Consider the following 20,045-nt stretch of genomic DNA (forward strand, 5'->3'; position numbering starts at 1 on the left):
AGCTGCCTGTATAGCTGTAGACTCTTTGTCTTGTTCAGATATGTCCTGTGATAAGAACAAGTCTATTTCAAAACATTGAACATTGAGAACAGAGAGAGCATTGCCGGGAAAAAACTCTGCAAACCACCTGCTACTATTTAACAGATAAATTAAAAAATAGTTTGGCTTCTAACATCTTTGTGGCATCTTCAACAACAGAAATCTCTGCCAGCTGCATGAGGCTCCTAATAGCTCCAAGTAGATTCAATTTCTAAAAACAATTCATGTGAAAGCTGTATACTCTACAGTTAATTTCAGAATACACCCGATCACAGATACATTTAAAAAAAAAATGCTGCACTCCACTTATAGCATGGTGTTAAGCATTTTTGGCCTCATTTCCTTAACTTCCAGATGGGGAAATGGGTTTTTCAGAGTTGAAAAAAAAAATCCAAATGACAGCAACACCAATAAGAGCTGCTCAGGTCTGTGTTTTGGTGGAGCTTAAGCAGAAGAAGAGGTGGAGGAGTTACTGTCAAGATGAAGGCTATTTGCACAGGAAATCAGGAGGCGGTGAAGTAAGAATGGTGGCTTAATGGATCAATGTGTAGCTATTGTAATGGGGGATTGTGCAGCATGAGAGTGAGAAAACTAAGAAATGAAAGGTTGAAAGTACACAAGCAGGAAAGTTGTGTGGGAGAGAAATAAGGTATGGAAAATCTGGCAGGAGTGTTGTCCTTTACTGTAGTGTAAATGAAGGCAGAGTAGCCAAGAAAGTGCAAATGCCAGAGAGAGCAGCTCTGTCACTCTCTTTCCCCTGCAGCTGTAATGCCTTTAGGCCCTGGACTGTTCTCTGAGCCTGGATCAAAAAGTACCTAAACACACACACTCGACGTCATCACCCAGCCATTACCAAAGGAGGACAGCACTGCCAGTTTCTTGTGTGTGCCTGCTGTAACACAGTGGTTTGTTCTCTTCCTAGCTGTGTTACTAGTTAACATGGAAGGGTCTCATTATTCCCCAATGTTGAAATGAGTCAGCTCATGCCAACCAATCAACAGCAGCTTGATAAAAGCTTAATTTGCTTCCTTTCCCATGTGCACAAAGAGAGATGAACAAGAAGTAGAGACGTGGTGTCTTAAAGATACCATAGAGAGACTGTTTGCTGTCCTAAAGGGGAAGGAAAGTCAAAGTGTGCGTTAAACAGCATCATCAGCTGACCTGATTTAGAGTGACCAGGTCCAGGTTGTGCTCATTACCTCTTCTGCAGCTGTTGTCATTGTGGCGGTTGGTGATCTGTGGCTGATCGACAAGACTTCAGGCCAGGATCACATTTCTCTCGGTTTCCATCTCAGTATAACTAACTCAGTCGGCTCTGTGTCAGCAGTGCCCAGCCAAGCAACACAAGAGCTTTAAATGGGGAATACAGATCCAGTTTTCCACCCATTACTGAGTTTCAAGTTCCTGTCACTGCTGCACAGCTCCAGATAGCTGTGACAGCGGTTCACATTACAGCACATGAAGAGCAGAGAATTTTCCCTCTTTGTTGGCTAAGTAAACTAAACACGAGAGGTTTTGTACCTTAACTACACAGTATCATGTTTTTGCTGTCTTATTCGGAATCAGGTGTGCTACTTGGTTTCATATTTACACTACAGTATTACCTCTCTCTGCTCATTGTTCTGATCAAGCTATATTTCTTCAGACTGAAATTGTCTAACAATATTTGCCTCAACCACAATGCACAAAAAACCCACACACAACTTGATTATCTTTGAGTGATGAAAGATTGGACATCTTATATCCTCTCTGCGCTCCGGACGCACACTGAAGTAGATCGATGATTCCTTTGCATGTCCATATTTTCACATGCACAAATAAAGAGTGTGGGCTGGAGCTGGGCGTGTGCTCATTGATTAATCAATAAAGAACCGGAGGTGCATAGCTGCCAGACTGGCGCTTGGTAACACTGTCCTCTCGTGTTAATGTGAAATGTCTGTCAAATGATACACTGCTGCTGGCTGTATGTGGAGTTTTTTTTGTCATGTTATTTGTAACTCCTGATGGTTAGTAACCTCTCCCCCGCTTCAGTTTTAAAGAGGATTATGACATTAATGATATAACAGATTCCCCAACTTAAAACCTGAAGAATGTCAATTCATATTTATTTGGGCTTGTACAAGTTTTAAAAGTCCAATGAGTGCCAACTTAAAGTCCCCCTCCAGGTGGATGATTGAGGTTCATTGAATGATGTATGTGAGAGTTTGACAGTAGAAGGCTGTTTTCACATTCATTTGCTAGAGGGGTAAAGTGAACATACAAGCATGATTTGTGACATCACAACTAGTTTGTCCTAGTCCATTGTGCAATTTACACAAGTGCTTATACACTGAGACTGGACTTTTAATTGAAGTAGGAAACATCTTGTTGAAAATAGAGAGAAGGAAGGGATGGTATGTTAAGAATTGTAATGAGGTAATTTAACATTTTTTGTTAGAGGCAAATTATTATATTTGTATACGTCTTAAACAGATCTGGAGAGGATTTGTAAGTTTTGTTACCATGTGAATGCAGAATATAGACAAATTGGTGTTGTGAGTCTGCAAGCATTCACAGTGCAGTAGAGATCAAGGAGTGCTGATAAAAAAAGGGAAATTTAGACTCCAAGTCTTCATGTGAATGCTCAGGCTTAAACTTTTTTTTCACACCAGAACTCCATTTCCATGGTTATTTCTGCCCCAAGTTTAAATAGTGCTGCTTCAGGGTTTAGACAGTAATATCAAGGTCTTTTAAATCTTTTAAATCTAAAGACGAAACTTGCTGTAAGCATAGTAGTTATTTACCTGTTTAATCTCAACACTACCTTGATCACCAAGGGCCAATATATCTAATTGAATCCTTTTATTGTCTTGTTTTCTTTATGTGTAACAAACAAACACTAACACACAGGTCAGTGATATTAAAAACTGAGCTGCAATTATACAATCTGTAATTGTTGCCTTGCTTTTTGATGCATTTTTTTTAGCATCTTTCTCTTTATAATCGCATATCTACTCCCCAAACAAGATCATCTTTCAATTTTTTTTTTAAAATTTCCTCAAATCTCTGTCCATCTCTCATCTCACTCTGTCCTTCTTTCACACACCTTTATGCAGACATACAAATGCTCAATGTTTTCATTTGCTGTGTTTCATGACTAAACTTAATCTTCATTTATTCCAGTGAAGCAGTTTGAAATGGTGGAGCTTGTTTGGTCGCTGAAATGTACATCATGTGTTGCATTTGCTAAACACTGTCACTGTTAAAATGTTCCACATGTCGTTTCACAGGTTTTGCCCAGTGCATGCTGGGAAAGGCTCCAGAAACACAGGCTAGGAATATGAATGAATAAATTAATTAAATGAGCAGTATTTTCCATTTCCTCTGCTGTTTGTCTGTAATTTGCTCTTCACTTAGGAACTCCTATTTGAGTCCAGTTCCTGACATGCCAGTCATGTTACCTCTTTTCTGTGTGTGTGTGTGTGTGTGTGTGTGTGTGTGTGTGTGTGTGTGCGTGTGTGTGCGTGTTTGTGTATCAGGTACCACAGCCAAGCATGTGGTGTTTCTGGCGGGGAACACAGCAAAGCATGGCCTTCGCTGCAAAGCCTGTAAAATGAGCCTCCACCACAAATGTGAGAACGGAGTGGGACAACAGCGCTGCATGGGCAAACTGGTAAGATCTGAGAGGAAGGTTCAAATATGTTGTATGAGTAGGAATTTATCCCACTGACATTGTTTTAGAGATACTTTCAGAAGTTTCTTACATGACGCCAAAAAAAACAAAACTTGTCTGATTCTGATGTCATTATGACAAACAACAACAAAAACAGATATTAGAATTGGCTGTGTGACAGTTTCCCACCAGAATGTGCTTATTCAGAAATCACGCTCAATGTGTGAGTGTGCTGGTACATCTGTGACCACCGTCCATCCTCGTCATCATCTCCATCATCGTTATATCATCACTCTGTCTGTCTGTCTGTCTGTCTGTCTGTGTGCATGTTAGATAATTGTCATGCAGCACATTACTTACAAAAATGCTGAGCTCCTCTTTACCTCTCAACATAAACCATCAAATCACCATCAATATGATCAGCCTGAAGCAGTTTTACAAAAAGTGACAAGTACAAAGTATTTCAGACATTTACTTTATGACTTATTCAGTTCTTGCTTTTATATATCACTAGCAGAGCTGATGAGCTTGTAACAGTAGACAATGCACAAATAGTTTGTTTGAAGAATAAAGGTTGATGAAATTCTCCAGCATTTTAACCCTTTCCAAGATCACACTGGGAAAACTTGGTCAAACACAAAGAGGACATGACAGGCTTTTTGTCATTGTCTGTTATTCACATACTGTTATAATATCGAATGTGTATTGCAAACATAGTCAAAGTTCCAAAACTAGAGGTAAGCGTGTGTTAAAATAGTCTGTGAATATGAAAAGCCCTCACTCTACTGCCCCATATAACTGATATCAGATTGTTTGGACATGCCCACAAATAACTGTCTTTAGTTTTTGTTGCTATGGTTGTTCTTTGGGTTGTTTGTGTTGTCCATTCTCATATTTTGGAGCAGATTTGGGCCCGAATATTAAAAAGAAGTGAAATCCTACTACTATAGTTTGTTCATGCAGCTTCTGTAGAGGCATCTTCTGCAGGCTAACCAATCAGAGCAGAGGGACCTCATTGGGAGGCCTTAAAGAGACAGGAGCTAAAAGTGCCTGTTAAAGAAGGGGTATCATTGACTTTTCCTGGAAATAATTATGGGAAGTCTATGAAATGCATCTGTGAAGCAATTTACTTCTCTGTGTTGTTTCATGCAAGCTGTTTCTCTACTAATGAGCTATAAATGGGAGCCATAATGGAGGGTAAAAGTTAAGCTCTAGCTGATGAGTCGATTTCAAATGTGCCGACATGTTGTCATATAAAACTGGAGCAAAATTGTCTTATCAAGTAGGGAAATGTATTAATACTGTCACTGGTACAGCTGATAAGCTAGTCAAAGGGAATGACTCTGTATGAACTCCCCAAACCTAAGAATTGTGAGAGATCAAGCCTTGTAATTGTCATTGTTTATTGTTTCCATCCCAGCAACACACTTTCTAGGGACCTGTCTGGCCTGTCGTCATTATTGGTTGATGATAATTGAGATTTTAGGTTATTTCACAGTTATCACCGTCCCTTGTCATCTGCTGACCAGCATTATAATGAAACCACGTAATTGTGGAGTTGGTCCATTGAGCAGGGTGATTTTATTGGGAAGGGTTCGGTCAAACTAGTGAAAGCCAAGAAGCATTCATCCCTTTCAGAACTGGGACTCTTTAGTCATTCACACACATCCCACACTGAAGAGAGAGAGACTGAAGCACTGGTGGTTCACATAATGTGTTATTTTCTACCTCAACTTGTTCTTTCATAGAATGTGACTACACCTCAGATGAGAAGATTTAGCTAGAATTATCTTTGTTGGTGGTAGTCAGTAAGAATAAAGTGAATAGAGGTGGAAATTATCTGGAAGTGATACTAATAATACAGGGAGTGTTTCTCGTTGTGACATCTTTCCACTAGATGCCTTAGGGATGAGGCCTGAAGATATGATCGGCTCTCAGGAGTGGAAAATGAGGTTGAGAGGTCAAGCATAAAAAGGGAAGTATCCCCAGTGGAGTACAGCTCTAAATTCGACTTACTCTAAACTTGGACACTTCTACAGCCATGCTTGTTTCTCTTGGCTTGAGAATCGTGAGCAAAGAAATCAAGTTACCTCATGCTCTGAATCTTTATAAACCACATCTTTGTTAGTAAGTAAGTAAGTTAAGAAACTTGCTGAAACAAGGATGATGACTCTTCAACAAATCATGTAGGCCTTAGTGCTTCAGACAGTTGTTTACATTACATTTCTTCACATGTATTTCTCGCTTTGGAGAGCAGAGCTGCACTCAATGAGGAAGCTCAAATCCACTATTGTTATTATTATTATTATTAATTATAAAAGGTCATTGTCAAGTTTTAGGTGAGTCAGACACACTCAGCTTTACTTTTATTGGCTCTGTTTGCAGGTTTCATGTAGAGTATGTTAAACAAAAGTTGACCTCTCACTAGAAAAGAACTTTAGCTGATTTCGACTCTCCTGAATTACAATCTTGACAACTCCGGTGACAACTGGGGTGTCTTTCAGACTTGCCAATTTGAAAAAACATGAACAATAATTAACATGTGTCAGTTGAATCTCCAGTAAACACCCTCAGTTAGTAGCCAGTGTGGAAGCCACAGCTTCACCCTGATCCTTTTCTGGGTCATTTTTTGTTTTCTTGTTGCAGTCTACAGTGTCAAAAGCCTTAGCAATTAGGCAACTCTGAAAGTCAGACGGGACTCTCACCCCAGTGTGCGATGCTCGTACTTTGTCAACAGCTATGATAAGACTATATAATATACTAATATAAGAGACAAGTCCCCTGAGAACATTCATTATGTTCTCACAGAATACTAAAAAGCTTAAGATCAGTTTCTTAATGTTATGAGGTGAATCACTGTAGCACATACTCTTTAAATAGGGAATAATGGGGGAATACAACTTTACACTCTAAGCACAGTTTCTAATTTCCCAATTAACAAATTGTCCAGCGTTATGGCAGATGTATGTAATGGCAGGAATGTGAAGATAACTCAACATCCTCAGCTTTTTTATGTGTTGACAGCCTATCGAGGAGCAACATAGTTAGTTTTAAATTGTTTCCCACTAAATTAATTAAAGTTTTCTTGTGAAAACTCAATATACACACAAGTCCACAGTAGGCATGGAAAACATTGAATGAATATATATTTGTTGTATTCTTAAAATGTAACATAATATTACCAGCCAGCTCATGTACACACATTATTTCCTGTTATGCCATGTGCACACTATACAGTTTTAGGGCATTTTATACCCATGCACATTATAACTGCCTTATGTCACTATCAGCTGTTGCAAATAACAAAATATGTTCTTGCATTCCAGTACGTACGAACAGAGTAAAAGCAAGTATAAACATAATCTTAGCAAAGTCTTCAAAATATACTTAAAGGACATAGAGTGTTATTACAATATAAACAATTTACTAACCATCTACTGTATGTGTGGAAGTGGCTCTTACAGGTGCCTCAGAAACAAAAATCAAAAAGCATGTCCTTCATTATTTTAAATGGATGGCATATTTTAGAAAAAAAGTTGTTCCAAAGTATGATTATGTTATTTACATAGTATTTGTGAAAATATACACATAAAAAGACACTGCTGTCTCAACATGTGTATGGCAAATCAAGCCACTGACAGCAATAGTGAGTGTTGTCTTTTGTTTGTATCCAAAGGCAACCAGACGGGCTGCCAACGAGCACGCTCTTTTAACCTCTTCCATAATGAGTTTGCTCCTAAAAGACTATTTCAGTTTTTGAGATGGGCTTGAAGAGCTCAAGGGTTTCTTATTTTAGCCGTCTCATCATGAGAAGTGTCAAATGAAGAATTAATCAGGACTGATTAACGATGCAGATTTCACCACCCGCGACATGAATACATGAAATATAAACAAAGAGGAAAAAAGGCAGTCATATAAGCAAGATGTGGGTCTTCAGCACACATCCAGTATATAATCTGTAATCAAGGAAGATGAATATAGTCAAAAAAATGTTCTAAGAGTTTTTCCAGAAATCAACAACAGGAAGAAAACGCAGAAACTGAAAAAACATACATCAATCATTACCCGGTGTGCTGTATGACAGACTGTCTGCAGGGATTTCAATCTCAGTCTTTTTTCTATACTTAAGAATGATTGAAAACTGATGGAGGAGTATTGATTGGATGGGAGTCAGACAGGTAATGGATAGATAACTGATAAATGTTTCAAGGTCTTGGGGGATGAGAGGAAGACATGACAGGCAGATGAATTAAGACTTAGGTTCAGGTTTTCCTGTCGGCTGCCTGGCACAGCTACAGTTTCTTCTCAGTCATATTTCCAACTTCTGCATGTTGGGAAGTCATTAGTCCAATCCATATTCATTTAGGATGGTTGTGCATGATTTAAAGCTGTAATTCATATTTTTTCATTCAAATAATAACCTGCTAAAAGTAACTTAAATTGAGTTGAACTATAGTTGTGCCTCGGCCTCTGGGTAGAGCGAGTATTGAGTGACTGTCTGACGTCATTTTGTAAAGATCAACAGCCTCTTCATCATCTGTGCTCCACTTCACCCTCTCACTACATCTCTTACACTCTAACTCTGTTGCTATTGTTTTACATATCTTCACCTTTTTGGCAGTACATTGGTTGTTCTGGCATTACACTGCATTATGCATGGTGCCAGCATTTAATATTTGACTGGTCACTCATTACACTGTAAGTCCACTGCATTTGTACAGTATGTGGGCCTGGTAAACAATTTTTTGTCAACAAATTGTTTTATTATTACACTTCACTGCTCACTAGGAACTTCTCTTATGTGGCCCAAGTGGCATTTTTCAGTATACATTTCACTTGTATAACTTATGTATTAATCATCTTTAATGTATTCTGTTTGTTTTGATGAAGGTATTGTTTACTTGTTGTGTCAATATTCTTGTTAAATGTTTATATGTTGTTGTTAAGGACCCCCTCAAAACGAGATGATACATCTCAAGGGATTATTCCTAATAAATACATTTCAATAGTGGCATTTGCAGTGTTAATAAATGTGGTTCAGAGGGGATCATAATATACCTACATTATTTTCCTTACTAATGCTACGCTGAAAAACTAGTCATACTATTTAAAATTCTATATCAAGTTATTATTTACAAGTTGCTATGTATTATTAATTTGCCTATTATTTATTAATATTTGCTTTTTATGATTTATAGCAGATACATTAACAATTGTATTAATAATTTGTGTAAATACATTATTTGTATTTAGTAGTTTAGCATTAATATGTGGTTTCTTAATGACTTGCAAGGATAATTATTCATTTTTATCATTTATCATTTTAAATTATATCTTTCTTTTTTTAATTGGCTTATTATTATAAATCTAAAGATTTCTCCTTTTCTTCAGAAATGGTTCATTCATACAGCTAATTGATCATTCCACCATTAAAATAGGAACTGTGCACATTCATACTTAATACAAATGTGTACATTAGCCTGTTTTACTACCGAAAATGTGCAATTGTTATTGTATATTTTCTGTCTGGGGAAGATTTGTTTTATTAGCTGGGTGAAATATGTATTAGCATGTTGTGATTTGTCCAAATAGCAACATCCCACATTCAGAATGACAAACCTTATCTCTGCAAAGTCAGTTGTGTTTAGGATGTCAGATCAAATACAGTTATGTGTAGTATTTTAGTGTCAGGGTGCTGTGTTGCGTGCAGTGCTGCATATTGATTTGTCTCTAATGTCTGTCCTCTCTCTCTCTTTTTCCCTCTTTGTCTTTCTCTCTGCAGCCAAAAGGCTTTCGGCGGTACTACAGCTCCCCATTACTGATCCAGGAACAGTATGGCTGCATCAAAGAAGTCATGCCCATCGGTGAGCAGCTCAAATCTCCATGATAATGTAAATTATGTGAGCTGGGATGCTCCGAAGCAAAAACCAACCAACTCATTTAATTTTTCTACTTGTTTTATTCGATTTACGTACAGGTTTTATAGTATTGTATCTCAAAACCTGGCTATTATAAAAGCTTAACAGTGTTATTTTGCATTATTCTCCTCTAAAGCATGTGGCAATAAGGTGGACCCTGTGTATGAGGCCTTGAGGTTTGGGACGTCACTGGCGCAAAAAGCCAAGAGGGCCAGTGGCTCAGAGTCTCCACACAGAAACTCGGTAAGAACAAAATGATTTATCATGTCAGGTAGTGTTTGGTTTTTAGCAACAAGATATCTCAACATTTTGTATAAACGTTAATGGTTTCAGAACATAAATCCTAATGAGTTTGGTGAGTCCATGATTTTCCTTTTAGGGTATGGAGGCAATAAATAAATAAATAAATAATTAAAAATAAATCCACTTTTATAATTGATCCACATTTATTTATTATCATCTTTATTTATCAACACATTCATTCAAATGGTTATTTATTTAATTTGCCCTGTCACTTTTTGGGCATCCATATCATAGCACCACCATGAGGTTGACATTTGTGGTTTTAAGTGAAACATCTCAATAACTACTTGATGGTCTGCCATGAAATTATAGGTACAGATATTCATGTTGTCAGGATTCATGTGACTAGTTTTGGTATCCTGTTAACACATTATACTTATCATAGTTGTTAATACATGTGGCTGGTTGTTTTTAATCTTACTTTGTTAACCTATAATGTACATACAGGAATATTACCGACTACCATCAAATCATCATGTTTCACTTCAGATAATATACTTGCTATATTTTGTCTCACAGCCACAGACTTAGCATAACTGATGGTCTAAATAGATACTGCCACTGCAGAGCCATAAACACTACCAATAAAGGCAGTCTGGTCCAGGCAGTCATGAAGGGAGATGTCAGTGCAAACGCTCATGTTACAGCTCTGAAGATGGACTGGACTGATTGTAGAGCTACACTCTCCAGTCTCCTCCTCCCCATCACTTTGTGTGGTGCACAGTGAAATCTGCTTTTCATAGCTTATCACTTTTAATGTAAGCTAAACTGTACGTACAGTCTAGACACGAGCCTCTGTATGATGACATCTGAAAGCTGTTGGGCTCGGGCCATCCTGTCCTGTCCTGTGCAGCTGTTAGTGAATGAATGTGTGTGTCAGTGGAGGCTTACAGACACATTGTGATCTCAACAGGGGTTATGATAATAGTTTCCAAATGTAGACTTGTTTGCTACACCACAGATTTCTGCAAATAGCCGGTTAGTTCGTGAAAGTGGATGTCTTCTTATAGTGTCTGGCTAAGCTGTAGGTATCTCATCAAGAGCATGCTTTTATTGATTTCTTTATCACATTGAGTAAAATAACATATTTTTTAAAAGTTTAATTTCAGTTGGCAATTTTAATTATGGCTAGCTTTAGAGGGTTTAAGCCTTAAAGCAAAATAAAAAATTGTTGTTTTTTTTCAATTTTGTCAACATTTCCACATTTGAAGAGTTTGAAGAAGGTTCAGTGACTTTACTGTAGATTGTAGTTATATTCTTTACTGATCATATTTTATTATCTGAATGCTAATTGCAGTTAGGTTTTGCTAAGCTAATAGCATCATTAGAGGATGAGTTGATCTTATGTCCTTTTATTATAATATAATGTCTTAGTTTTTCTTGGTAATTTTGTCTTTCAATTTTAATTGTTTAAATCAATAAACATTTGACAACACTGAAAAATATGGGGGTGGGGCAAGATGTCAGTGAATTTTTTAAAGCCTTTTTATAATTATTATAAAAATCTATTTTATATTTTTTGCTCCAAACCAAAGAATAATTCCTTGCATGAATCTCCTAATGAGGTTACCAGAATAGCTTTCTGTGTTTGACTTTGATAAAACACCAATTAAACCATTAAAAACCAAAGAAAAATGAGATCAAGTCACCTTAAATTCAGTTACTGTGCAGAATTTTACACAGACATTTACAAATGGGTTAGCTTTGTCTGAATGTAGGTAACACAGACCAACTTTACTGGTATTTGTTGTGCAGAGGCTTAGTTACAAGTGGGTCTTCCCCCATCATGCCCTACAGTATACTATATATATATATCTATTTCTCTGTCTGTATCTGGATAGCCTGTAAAAGGGGATGTTTTTTAGCCAGTTATGCGCGATCAATCTTTTTTCTTAACATGGTTTAGAGAGCTGCATACAGCAGAAGCTAGAAACTTTTTTTGGCTCCTGTGCCAGACGAGTAATTTACATTCCACTGAATAGGCGCCATCTTTGAATGGTATCCATTTCCCAGAATATATCCAAATTATCTGTCTGTCTGTCTGTCTGTATACTGTATCTGTCTTACTGTTAGTCTGTCTCTTATCTAGTTTTGTGCTATCTACCTACCTACCTACCTACCTATCCACCTACAAATCTTTTGTATCTAACATATCTAATATTTGCAGACCAGTGACTTGGATAAGGTTCCAGAGGAAGTGGTGGCTCACAGCAGTAGGCAGGAGCTGTCGAGAAAACACAGCGATGATGGTGAGTATCCATCGCAGTACACTGTGTGCATCTGGATCAAAGCCATGTAGTGACACAGGGAAAAACACACTGCAATTGCTTTTCCCACAAGTGAGTCTGAGAGGGTTGCAACATCGAATTCTCCTCCTATGAACCATCACATAAAGTTCTTCACTGTTTTCCACTGAGCTGATCTTGCTGTTTTTGTTATTTTCACTGTGACCTAGCTGTCGAATGTCTTACTGATAAATCTACAAGAAATGTTTAAACGTCTTCTTTTTCCTGTACTACATTGTGTGTAGCTCTTGATGTAGTGGCTTGGGGTTTTCAGCTGCACAATAGTTTCAACAGTGAAGGGCAAAGCATTGACCCTCAACAATCTGAAGCATTCACTCCAAGCAGTGAAGCTAAAGATATGAGGAGAATGGTGGAGTCTAGTCCTTGGTATTTGAAGGAAAAATGCCACTTGAAGCACAGCTACAATGCTGCTGAACAATTTCCTTCAGATAATGGGAGCAGGCCCAGCAAAAGAATAAATTACTGTGCCACGTGTCAGCCACAAAACTGCTCTAATCTCTTGATAGTGCATGGGTTACTGAAAAAAGCCAAACATTTATAGGCCATGACACTATCTTGGAAACTTGCCTTTTGGTACAGATATTTAAGGACACTAAATGATAAACCTTCATATATTTAGTGACCACCATCAAGTTTAAATAAACACACTTTTGGACATTTTAGAAATTTCATCTTAAACGTCCAAACATCTACAGTTTTTTATAACTGTTTTTTTCTACTGTTATTATTTTCCTTTTCTGTCATTGTAAATGAGGGTCAATTCTCAATGATCTCTCGAGTATAAATAAAGGTAACTACTACTACTAAGTCAATATTTATATCTCATAATCGAACAAGATGATTGTCATGAAATTTACTCAGCACATTCATCCCTTAAGGAGAGAGACCATTTTATTTCTTGAACAAGACCATGACCATCCCATTAGTGCCATCGCCAGGACTGAATTTCGATTATTTTGCCCCTGTATGTTCTAAAACTTGTCCTTTTTTTGTTGTGTAAAACACTTTAACACTCTTGTAGCTTTTATTCTCATGATGTGAATTATTTGATTTAATTTTGTGATTGTTTGTTTTTTAGTTTTCACAGTTCTGGAGAACGGGATGGAGCACTACCACCAGCCGGAGAGAAAACCTGACGATTCCCCGGTGAGAAACTCAAACATTTGGAGACATAATCCATCAAATTGTTCTATGTGTGTGAGTCTGACTTTGTTCACTGACCATCACATGAACTCTGTGTGGTTAGTCTGAGAATTGATACCCAGCCAGTCTGTTATGCGTCCATTAAAAATTCTGCTCCTGGCCCCCCGCTTCCATCGTCACTGCTGAATTTCCCAGGACTTGGAGGGAAAACTTCTCTTCCTTTGCTGTAACAAATCAAACCCGAGCTGACACGTCCACTGGCCTGCGCTGATATGGACGGGCCTTGACCTCAACGTTTGAGTCTGCAGCTCTGGGGTCTGTGCTGTTGTATGTATTCCCTACAGTGTAGGCTCAGTTCTGATACTGCAAAATTCATGCCAGAGATAGAAAAAGGTTAGATCTTTGTGAATATCTTATCGCCCCCCTGTAGAGTAACCATGAATATTTCATGGGCAGATTTCAAAACTGTTCTTTTCAACTTCCATGGTGGGATTTGTGGGAGAGGAGCTTTCAGTATCAATGTTCTTTGTACATATTTTCAATGTGCAGCCATCCATCCTGTTTACTTTTTTAGTTTTACATGTTTATCTCTGTCGTCAACAGTGGAAAAAGAACCGCAGATACTTGGACAAACACAAAAATGAATAAATAACCATACAAGGAAAACACACACACACACACACACACACACACACACACACACACACACCCACACACACCTCTCCTCCGCAATACAATCTAGCAGCCTAGCAATCCATTTCGGGGAAGAGACTTGAAGTACATTGTGCGGTGTTATCAGGCTGGACTGAGCACAGCTGGCAGCGGGCCGTTTGTCTGTCAAGCGACAGGTCCATTAACTCAGGCTGGCGGACAGACAGATGGAGACTCTGCGGGGTAATGAGCAGACAAAAACGCTTGAAAACTGCTTCTTCACCAGAGAAGGAGCCTTCAATTGGAGATGAGAGATTTGCATGCACAAATGGGAACAGACGCAATCACACACAGGATCGCCATCTGTTCACACTTTTCAGGTTTAGTGTTAAACTCCTCGAGATCAATTGACAGTATCATCTGGCTGAAACTGGGATTTCTTTTTTCCTGGATTCTCCTGTATAGGGAGTTAAATGTTTCCAGTGTACCAAACATTTTTTTTGGAGTAAAAGTATTGTAAATGACCTCTTATAGCTGCACTAATCCCTTTTTTCTTTCTTTAATTGATCAAATTACTGCATATGTCAAAAGAGTGATGTATTGAAATTATCACCTGACTCTGCAGGTCTTAGCTTAGCTTATTTTAGCATATTTTAGCTCAGTGTTTTGGCTTGCAACTCTACTTTTTTGGTTCACTCTCTCTGCTTACAGCTGTTTTCAGCAACAACAAAAAAAGAAGCTTGTTTTGCATTGTCTGCCAAACTGGTACATGTAAATGAACGCACTGTATGCTGCCAAGCACTGCACAGCAGACAAACTTAGTGACTAGCTGGTGACCACAGTGAGCATTTAGCCGCTAAAGAGCCAAATACTTCCCTCAAGAGTTGGTAGAGAATTGGTGAATATTAGACAAAGACATCTCTAAATGAAAGCTAACGTTGTGCTGTGTTTGCTAGATGTGAAAATAGGCTACTGTTTGCTAACACATTTGCCATATCAACTACATAAGGCGATTCTGTGCCAAAGTAGACTTATAGTGCGCTTCCTTTTTTTTTACACTTTTCCTTTAGCACATTATTCATTCTCTTCATATATTGCTTTCTTTACCAATGACTGACTTAGAAAGTAGGCTGTTATCTTGGTCTGCCCAACCTCTCATTCACTGTTCCCGACTCCCACAGTGTTGAGAGCCTCTCAAGGCCCGTGAACAGCTCTTAGTTAGCTGTAATGGATTGCCACTGCTTGATGTTGTTGTCTTCACCCATAGGCCACAGAGCCAGTTTGCCTTGTGGTGCTGTTAACTGAACTCATCCATCAGCCACATTGCCTGTCCACGTGGGTAACACTTTGGGAGCCACAAACGACCAGAAACACTTCACTTTCATTACTGTACAATGCCACAAAAAAACAAAAGAGCCAAATTCTCCCACTGTCTCACAAAAAAAAGCTATTAGTGTATTTTAGAAGTCGTCATATATCATTTAGCACACTTTCACTCCAGGCACCATGCAGAAGCAGGAGAAGTTATCATTTGGAAGGATTTCAGGAACACAGAAGGCAAGGTTCAGACTCAAGGTATTGGTGATGAAACAGGAAGATTCCCATGAGTTTTCGGAGCAGGTGCAAAGAGTGCCAGTGCTAGTGACGCATTTCCCTGCTAACTGTGCTAACACTTCTCCAGCAACTTCCTCTCCACCCACAACCCTGTCCTGTTTTAACTTCCTGAGCGTTCATGAAAACCTGACTGGCTAATCTTGTTTCTCCCACTCATGTTGATGCTGTATTAAAAGTAACAGATTGCAGAACAACTTTAGCAGCTTAGTCTATCAGTGTTCTGTAAACAAGGGCTTGTCTTGCTTGTATGGATGCCAATAGACTATATCAAGACAGAACTACAGGAAAAGGGACAATATGAAACATGCTGTCATATTGTTTATTTAGGAACTTCATTTAACTAGTCAGCAAGACTGGTGCATGCTGTTCTGCTATTCTAGGCGAAAAGCAATTATCGCCCCCTGTACTTCCAAAGTAACATACCAGCGATAACACAGTATTTTGGTGCAATGCTAGTGTACCAACAGCATTAAAGTGTTCATGACGCAACGTGGGCATTTTGTGAATCCATACAAATAACACTGCATAATAACTGCAATAACCTGGTTCCAAATTATTTAAAGCTGAGTCATGACAGCACATATAGCAATTTTCCAAATAATCCAATTGCATCTCTTCAAACTAAATACCAGTTCAAATCTCTCCTACAGGCAAACACAAAAATAAAAAATGCTTATCTTTCAGAAGTGTAATGGTTTTACCAACACATAAATTGGGCTGTATTGGCTGAATCTCATACATCCAATAATAATCTAAGCTGAAAAAATTGGGGATGCATTACTCAGCAGCAAGAATCAGTTACGCTGAATAACACTCCATAATGACACTTCCAATCAAAATATGATAGGAATCAAATGGTTTTTTATCAACAATACTTTATTTGATCGAGTAAATTTGACACCCCACATTCATTTTTATGCATTTAAAAACCGCATTTTAGTGTACTTACCTGAAACGCTATGTTAAAACACATTGACAAAGAACAAGAAAAGCTCAGCGTATAAAATATTGAGAGATTATTCCAGGAAATCTTGTGAATTTCAGACCAATCATATAAAGGAAATGTCAGCAATTGATAGCATTTACAGAACCTGTAGCCTAGTAAGCCTGCTTTTATTGCTGTTGGTTACTCCTCAATTTTGCTCATGAATAGTTGGCCTGCATTGTGCTGCCGTGTCAAACTGCGCCCTAGTATGAAATCAAAAAAGGGTCATTTTGAGCTTGTGAAATGGCTTGTGAATATCATATAGTTTTGTAGCTGTAGAAATATTTTGTGCGCATCTGAACAAGAGGGAAAAGAGGGGTGTAGCAGCAAGGCAGTGTCAGGGAGAGAGCTGTCTGTTGAAGCCAGGCTAAAATAACCTGGATACACTGTGGGCCCTCAGGTGTTCCAGGTTGCACTAACGATCACCTGCAGAGACAAAGTAGACAGACAGGTGATTGCACAGCAAACCAAAGTCATGTCACAGACCTCAACCATCAGGGAGTCAGTGTGTCAGGGAGTCTCTCTGAGACAAACAGAGGATGTAACTGTGGGCAAAAAGTGCATTAACCAAACTGTGACATGCCAAGGGAAATGATTTGCTCATAGGAACTTAATTGGCAGCAGTCAATGGCACATATAGAACTGTTGAACATCCCTTGGTATTTGTTACCTTTCTATTTCTGCCTTTAATCTTTCCCACTTTTGTCACATATTTGCACAAATGCTCAAATAGCTGGCTAACAACTGAAATTGGAAAAAAAGGAGCAGGCTTGATGACCTGACTCAGTTTCCTAGTGACTTGGCATGTATGGCATGTCTTGACATATTCGGAGACATCACATTTCAACTGAGACTTACAGTAAAGTAGCGCAGGACACAGTCAGAAAGCTTTCTTTACCCCCAAAAGTCCCCAGTTATCACACAAAACCTCATCCCACAAAGCAGACAGATGAATCAGCCCTTTGGCTCTTCACCCATTACTCTCTCGAAACAGATGGAGGCAGTGAAACCACATGTTCTGCAGGCACCATAACTTTACTACACCCCGAAATAGGCGGGTCTGGATCAGACATTTTAAGGTTCTGTGCATGCATCACAGTGCAGGCTGGAAAAACCCCATGATCAGTCTGACCGCCCATCTGGCTCCCCAGATGCCAGTGATTTGGAAATGATCACAGGAGATGGTGGCACATCAGCCCGCATAGCCTTACCAGACAAGTCGTTGCCCAAGATCATAACCACGTCATCAAGTGACAATGCAGGTTGCACCCCAACAGGAACAATGCCTTGTACCAGCTCGCAGTCCAGCACAATATTATGGCACGACACAGGAATCAAGAATAGGTCCATACCGTACCTGGATCAGTACAAAATCCCTCATTTCTGTCCCAAGTGAAAAACGCAGCACCAGTTCCACAAAATATGAGTGTTTGGCACCTGTGTCACCCAACAGCTTAATCAATACACAGTCCTCACTACCATTTTATTATACATGAATTACAATCAATGGCTCAAAATGTTTTGGGAATCAGACCAGAACCAGAACTCAAATCCACACACAATGGTCAGCAAAAGCTTTAGTACTGTTGAGCATAGCATATGCAAGTAAACCTAACTAAAGAGTTAATTAAACATTTAAAGTTTGCAGTGTGGAATCAGTGCTATCAGTAGAACATGTGATGCATACCCGCAGGCCCTGTACTGTCATCCATCTTTCAGGACCTGTAATAGGATGAATGCAATGGAAGCTACTGCCCCCTGATTGAACAAATTGACTCTGCCTTTGACCAATCAGGATTCAGCTCTAAAAACGGGGTCAAAATCCATACTCATCACTTGTAGTTTTTAACTTCAGTGTTGCATGCACAGATACGAAAATGTGTGTTTCCATCTCTCAAACTTTGTGTAACCTCACTATTGAAAATATTCCTGCACAAATTTTAATAACACATACATAAAATATTTCTACAGCTACAAAATGTTACCTGTATGGGCTCGCTGGCAGTGCTTGTCAGATATCTTGAAAATAAAGTTTGTTTGTTCATGTGGTCCCTTGTGTGTGTTTGTTGTCTAGCTGGAGCAGAGCGAGCTACAAAAAGACGTCCTCAAGCTCAACACCTATGTGGCCTTGTTCAGTTTCACTCCCCAAGATAGCCATGACCTGGAGATGAGGTTAGTTCACAAACTTGACATGCATGCCACTATCTAAGAATTCACACTACAACAATACTGCCATTACTCTATTCAGTGCCTGTCCAGGGACTGCAATGAATTTTTTTGATGCATTATTTCTGTAAAAGAGAAAACACGTTAAACAAAGAGACAGGGACACAAGCACTGCAATCCCATTTCTCCTGTAAGCACTACTCAACTCCACTGTGAAGTTTGGTTTAAACCTTCTGAACAAAACAAAATGAATCCACTGCATCTTATTAATTCATACATTCCCAGATCAACTGCAACCCTAACCCTAACCCTTAAAAACCTTTTATACCCTGCAGCAGACACACTTGAATTTGGGTCTGCAAATCAACAGTGAAATGCTTTATGCACACAATTAACTTTTCAATTTGCTTTTGGAAATGAAATGCCATGTGTCAGTGTCTGCTGATGAAGAGCTGTTTGCTCCTTGTCAATATTCATCTGCTTTTTCATGCCAGGAAATCCAGTTGTCTGTTAATTAGTGTGACTGTGTTTTTCTGTATAAGCTCATATAATCACTGTACTCAGAGCCCCAGTGGTGAAAATATACATGAGAGAGACATACAGTGTATTTACAAAAGGAACTAATTAACTTCTTCTTCTTAAGTAATGGTCCTCAGAGACTTATTTCTCTGAAATGGCCTAATTTATTGTACCTGTGTGCTGTGTTAGTCTATAAATATCAGTCAATCTCATGTCCACTGGTCCACTTCATCCTGAGAGAGACGAAAAGTTTTTGGAAAATGTATTTGAGTCCCTTTATAGCTCCCATGAGACATTGTCAATGTGCCAGATGCCAGATAAGATGGGATATATTATTTTGACTAAAATGTAAATTTAGATGCTGAATTTTTACTGGCCGATATATAATACTCATTCAATTACAAACACTAGCAAGACATTTAAACTTTACAAAGAAAGAACATAAAAAGAAGCCCACTGTGAAAAAGTGTTCCAATAAGCAATGACAGTGTGACAACTGTGTGACAGCACGCAACTGAATGCATAAATACAATAAAATCGGAAATCTGCAGTAGTGGATGACAAATTTTAGTGAGTAGGCAAGTTTGAAAAGGTGGGTTTGAAGATGGATAATGAGTTAATGTTCCTGATGGCGGGGGGCAGAGTGGCTGAAGGCTCTGGACCCCATGGTGGACAGACGACCAGAGGGCACAGTGGGGCTGATGGAGGAGGCTGATCTGAGTGTCCAGGAGGGAGTGTTGATGTGGAGG

General features: G+C 38.7%; 1 protein-coding gene across 2 annotated transcripts in view; it reads left to right on the top strand.

The window, feature by feature from the left end:
- The window catches only part of stac (SH3 and cysteine rich domain), a 37,287-nt gene that overhangs the window by 9,347 nt on the left and 7,895 nt on the right, over positions 1 to 20,045 (top strand). For both annotated transcript variants that reach the window (XM_053335605.1, XM_053335606.1), the window contains 6 exons: positions 3,558 to 3,691; positions 9,474 to 9,555; positions 9,746 to 9,852; positions 12,080 to 12,161; positions 13,297 to 13,364; positions 18,686 to 18,783. In XM_053335605.1, coding sequence (XP_053191580.1) covers positions 3,558 to 3,691; positions 9,474 to 9,555; positions 9,746 to 9,852; positions 12,080 to 12,161; positions 13,297 to 13,364; positions 18,686 to 18,783 — 571 coding nt within the window. The remainder of the gene's footprint in view (positions 1 to 3,557; positions 3,692 to 9,473; positions 9,556 to 9,745; positions 9,853 to 12,079; positions 12,162 to 13,296; positions 13,365 to 18,685; positions 18,784 to 20,045) is intronic.

The sequence above is a fragment of the Scomber japonicus genome, chromosome 16 (genome assembly GCF_027409825.1).
Source record: "Scomber japonicus isolate fScoJap1 chromosome 16, fScoJap1.pri, whole genome shotgun sequence".
Classification (NCBI taxonomy): Eukaryota; Metazoa; Chordata; class Actinopteri; order Scombriformes; family Scombridae; genus Scomber; species Scomber japonicus.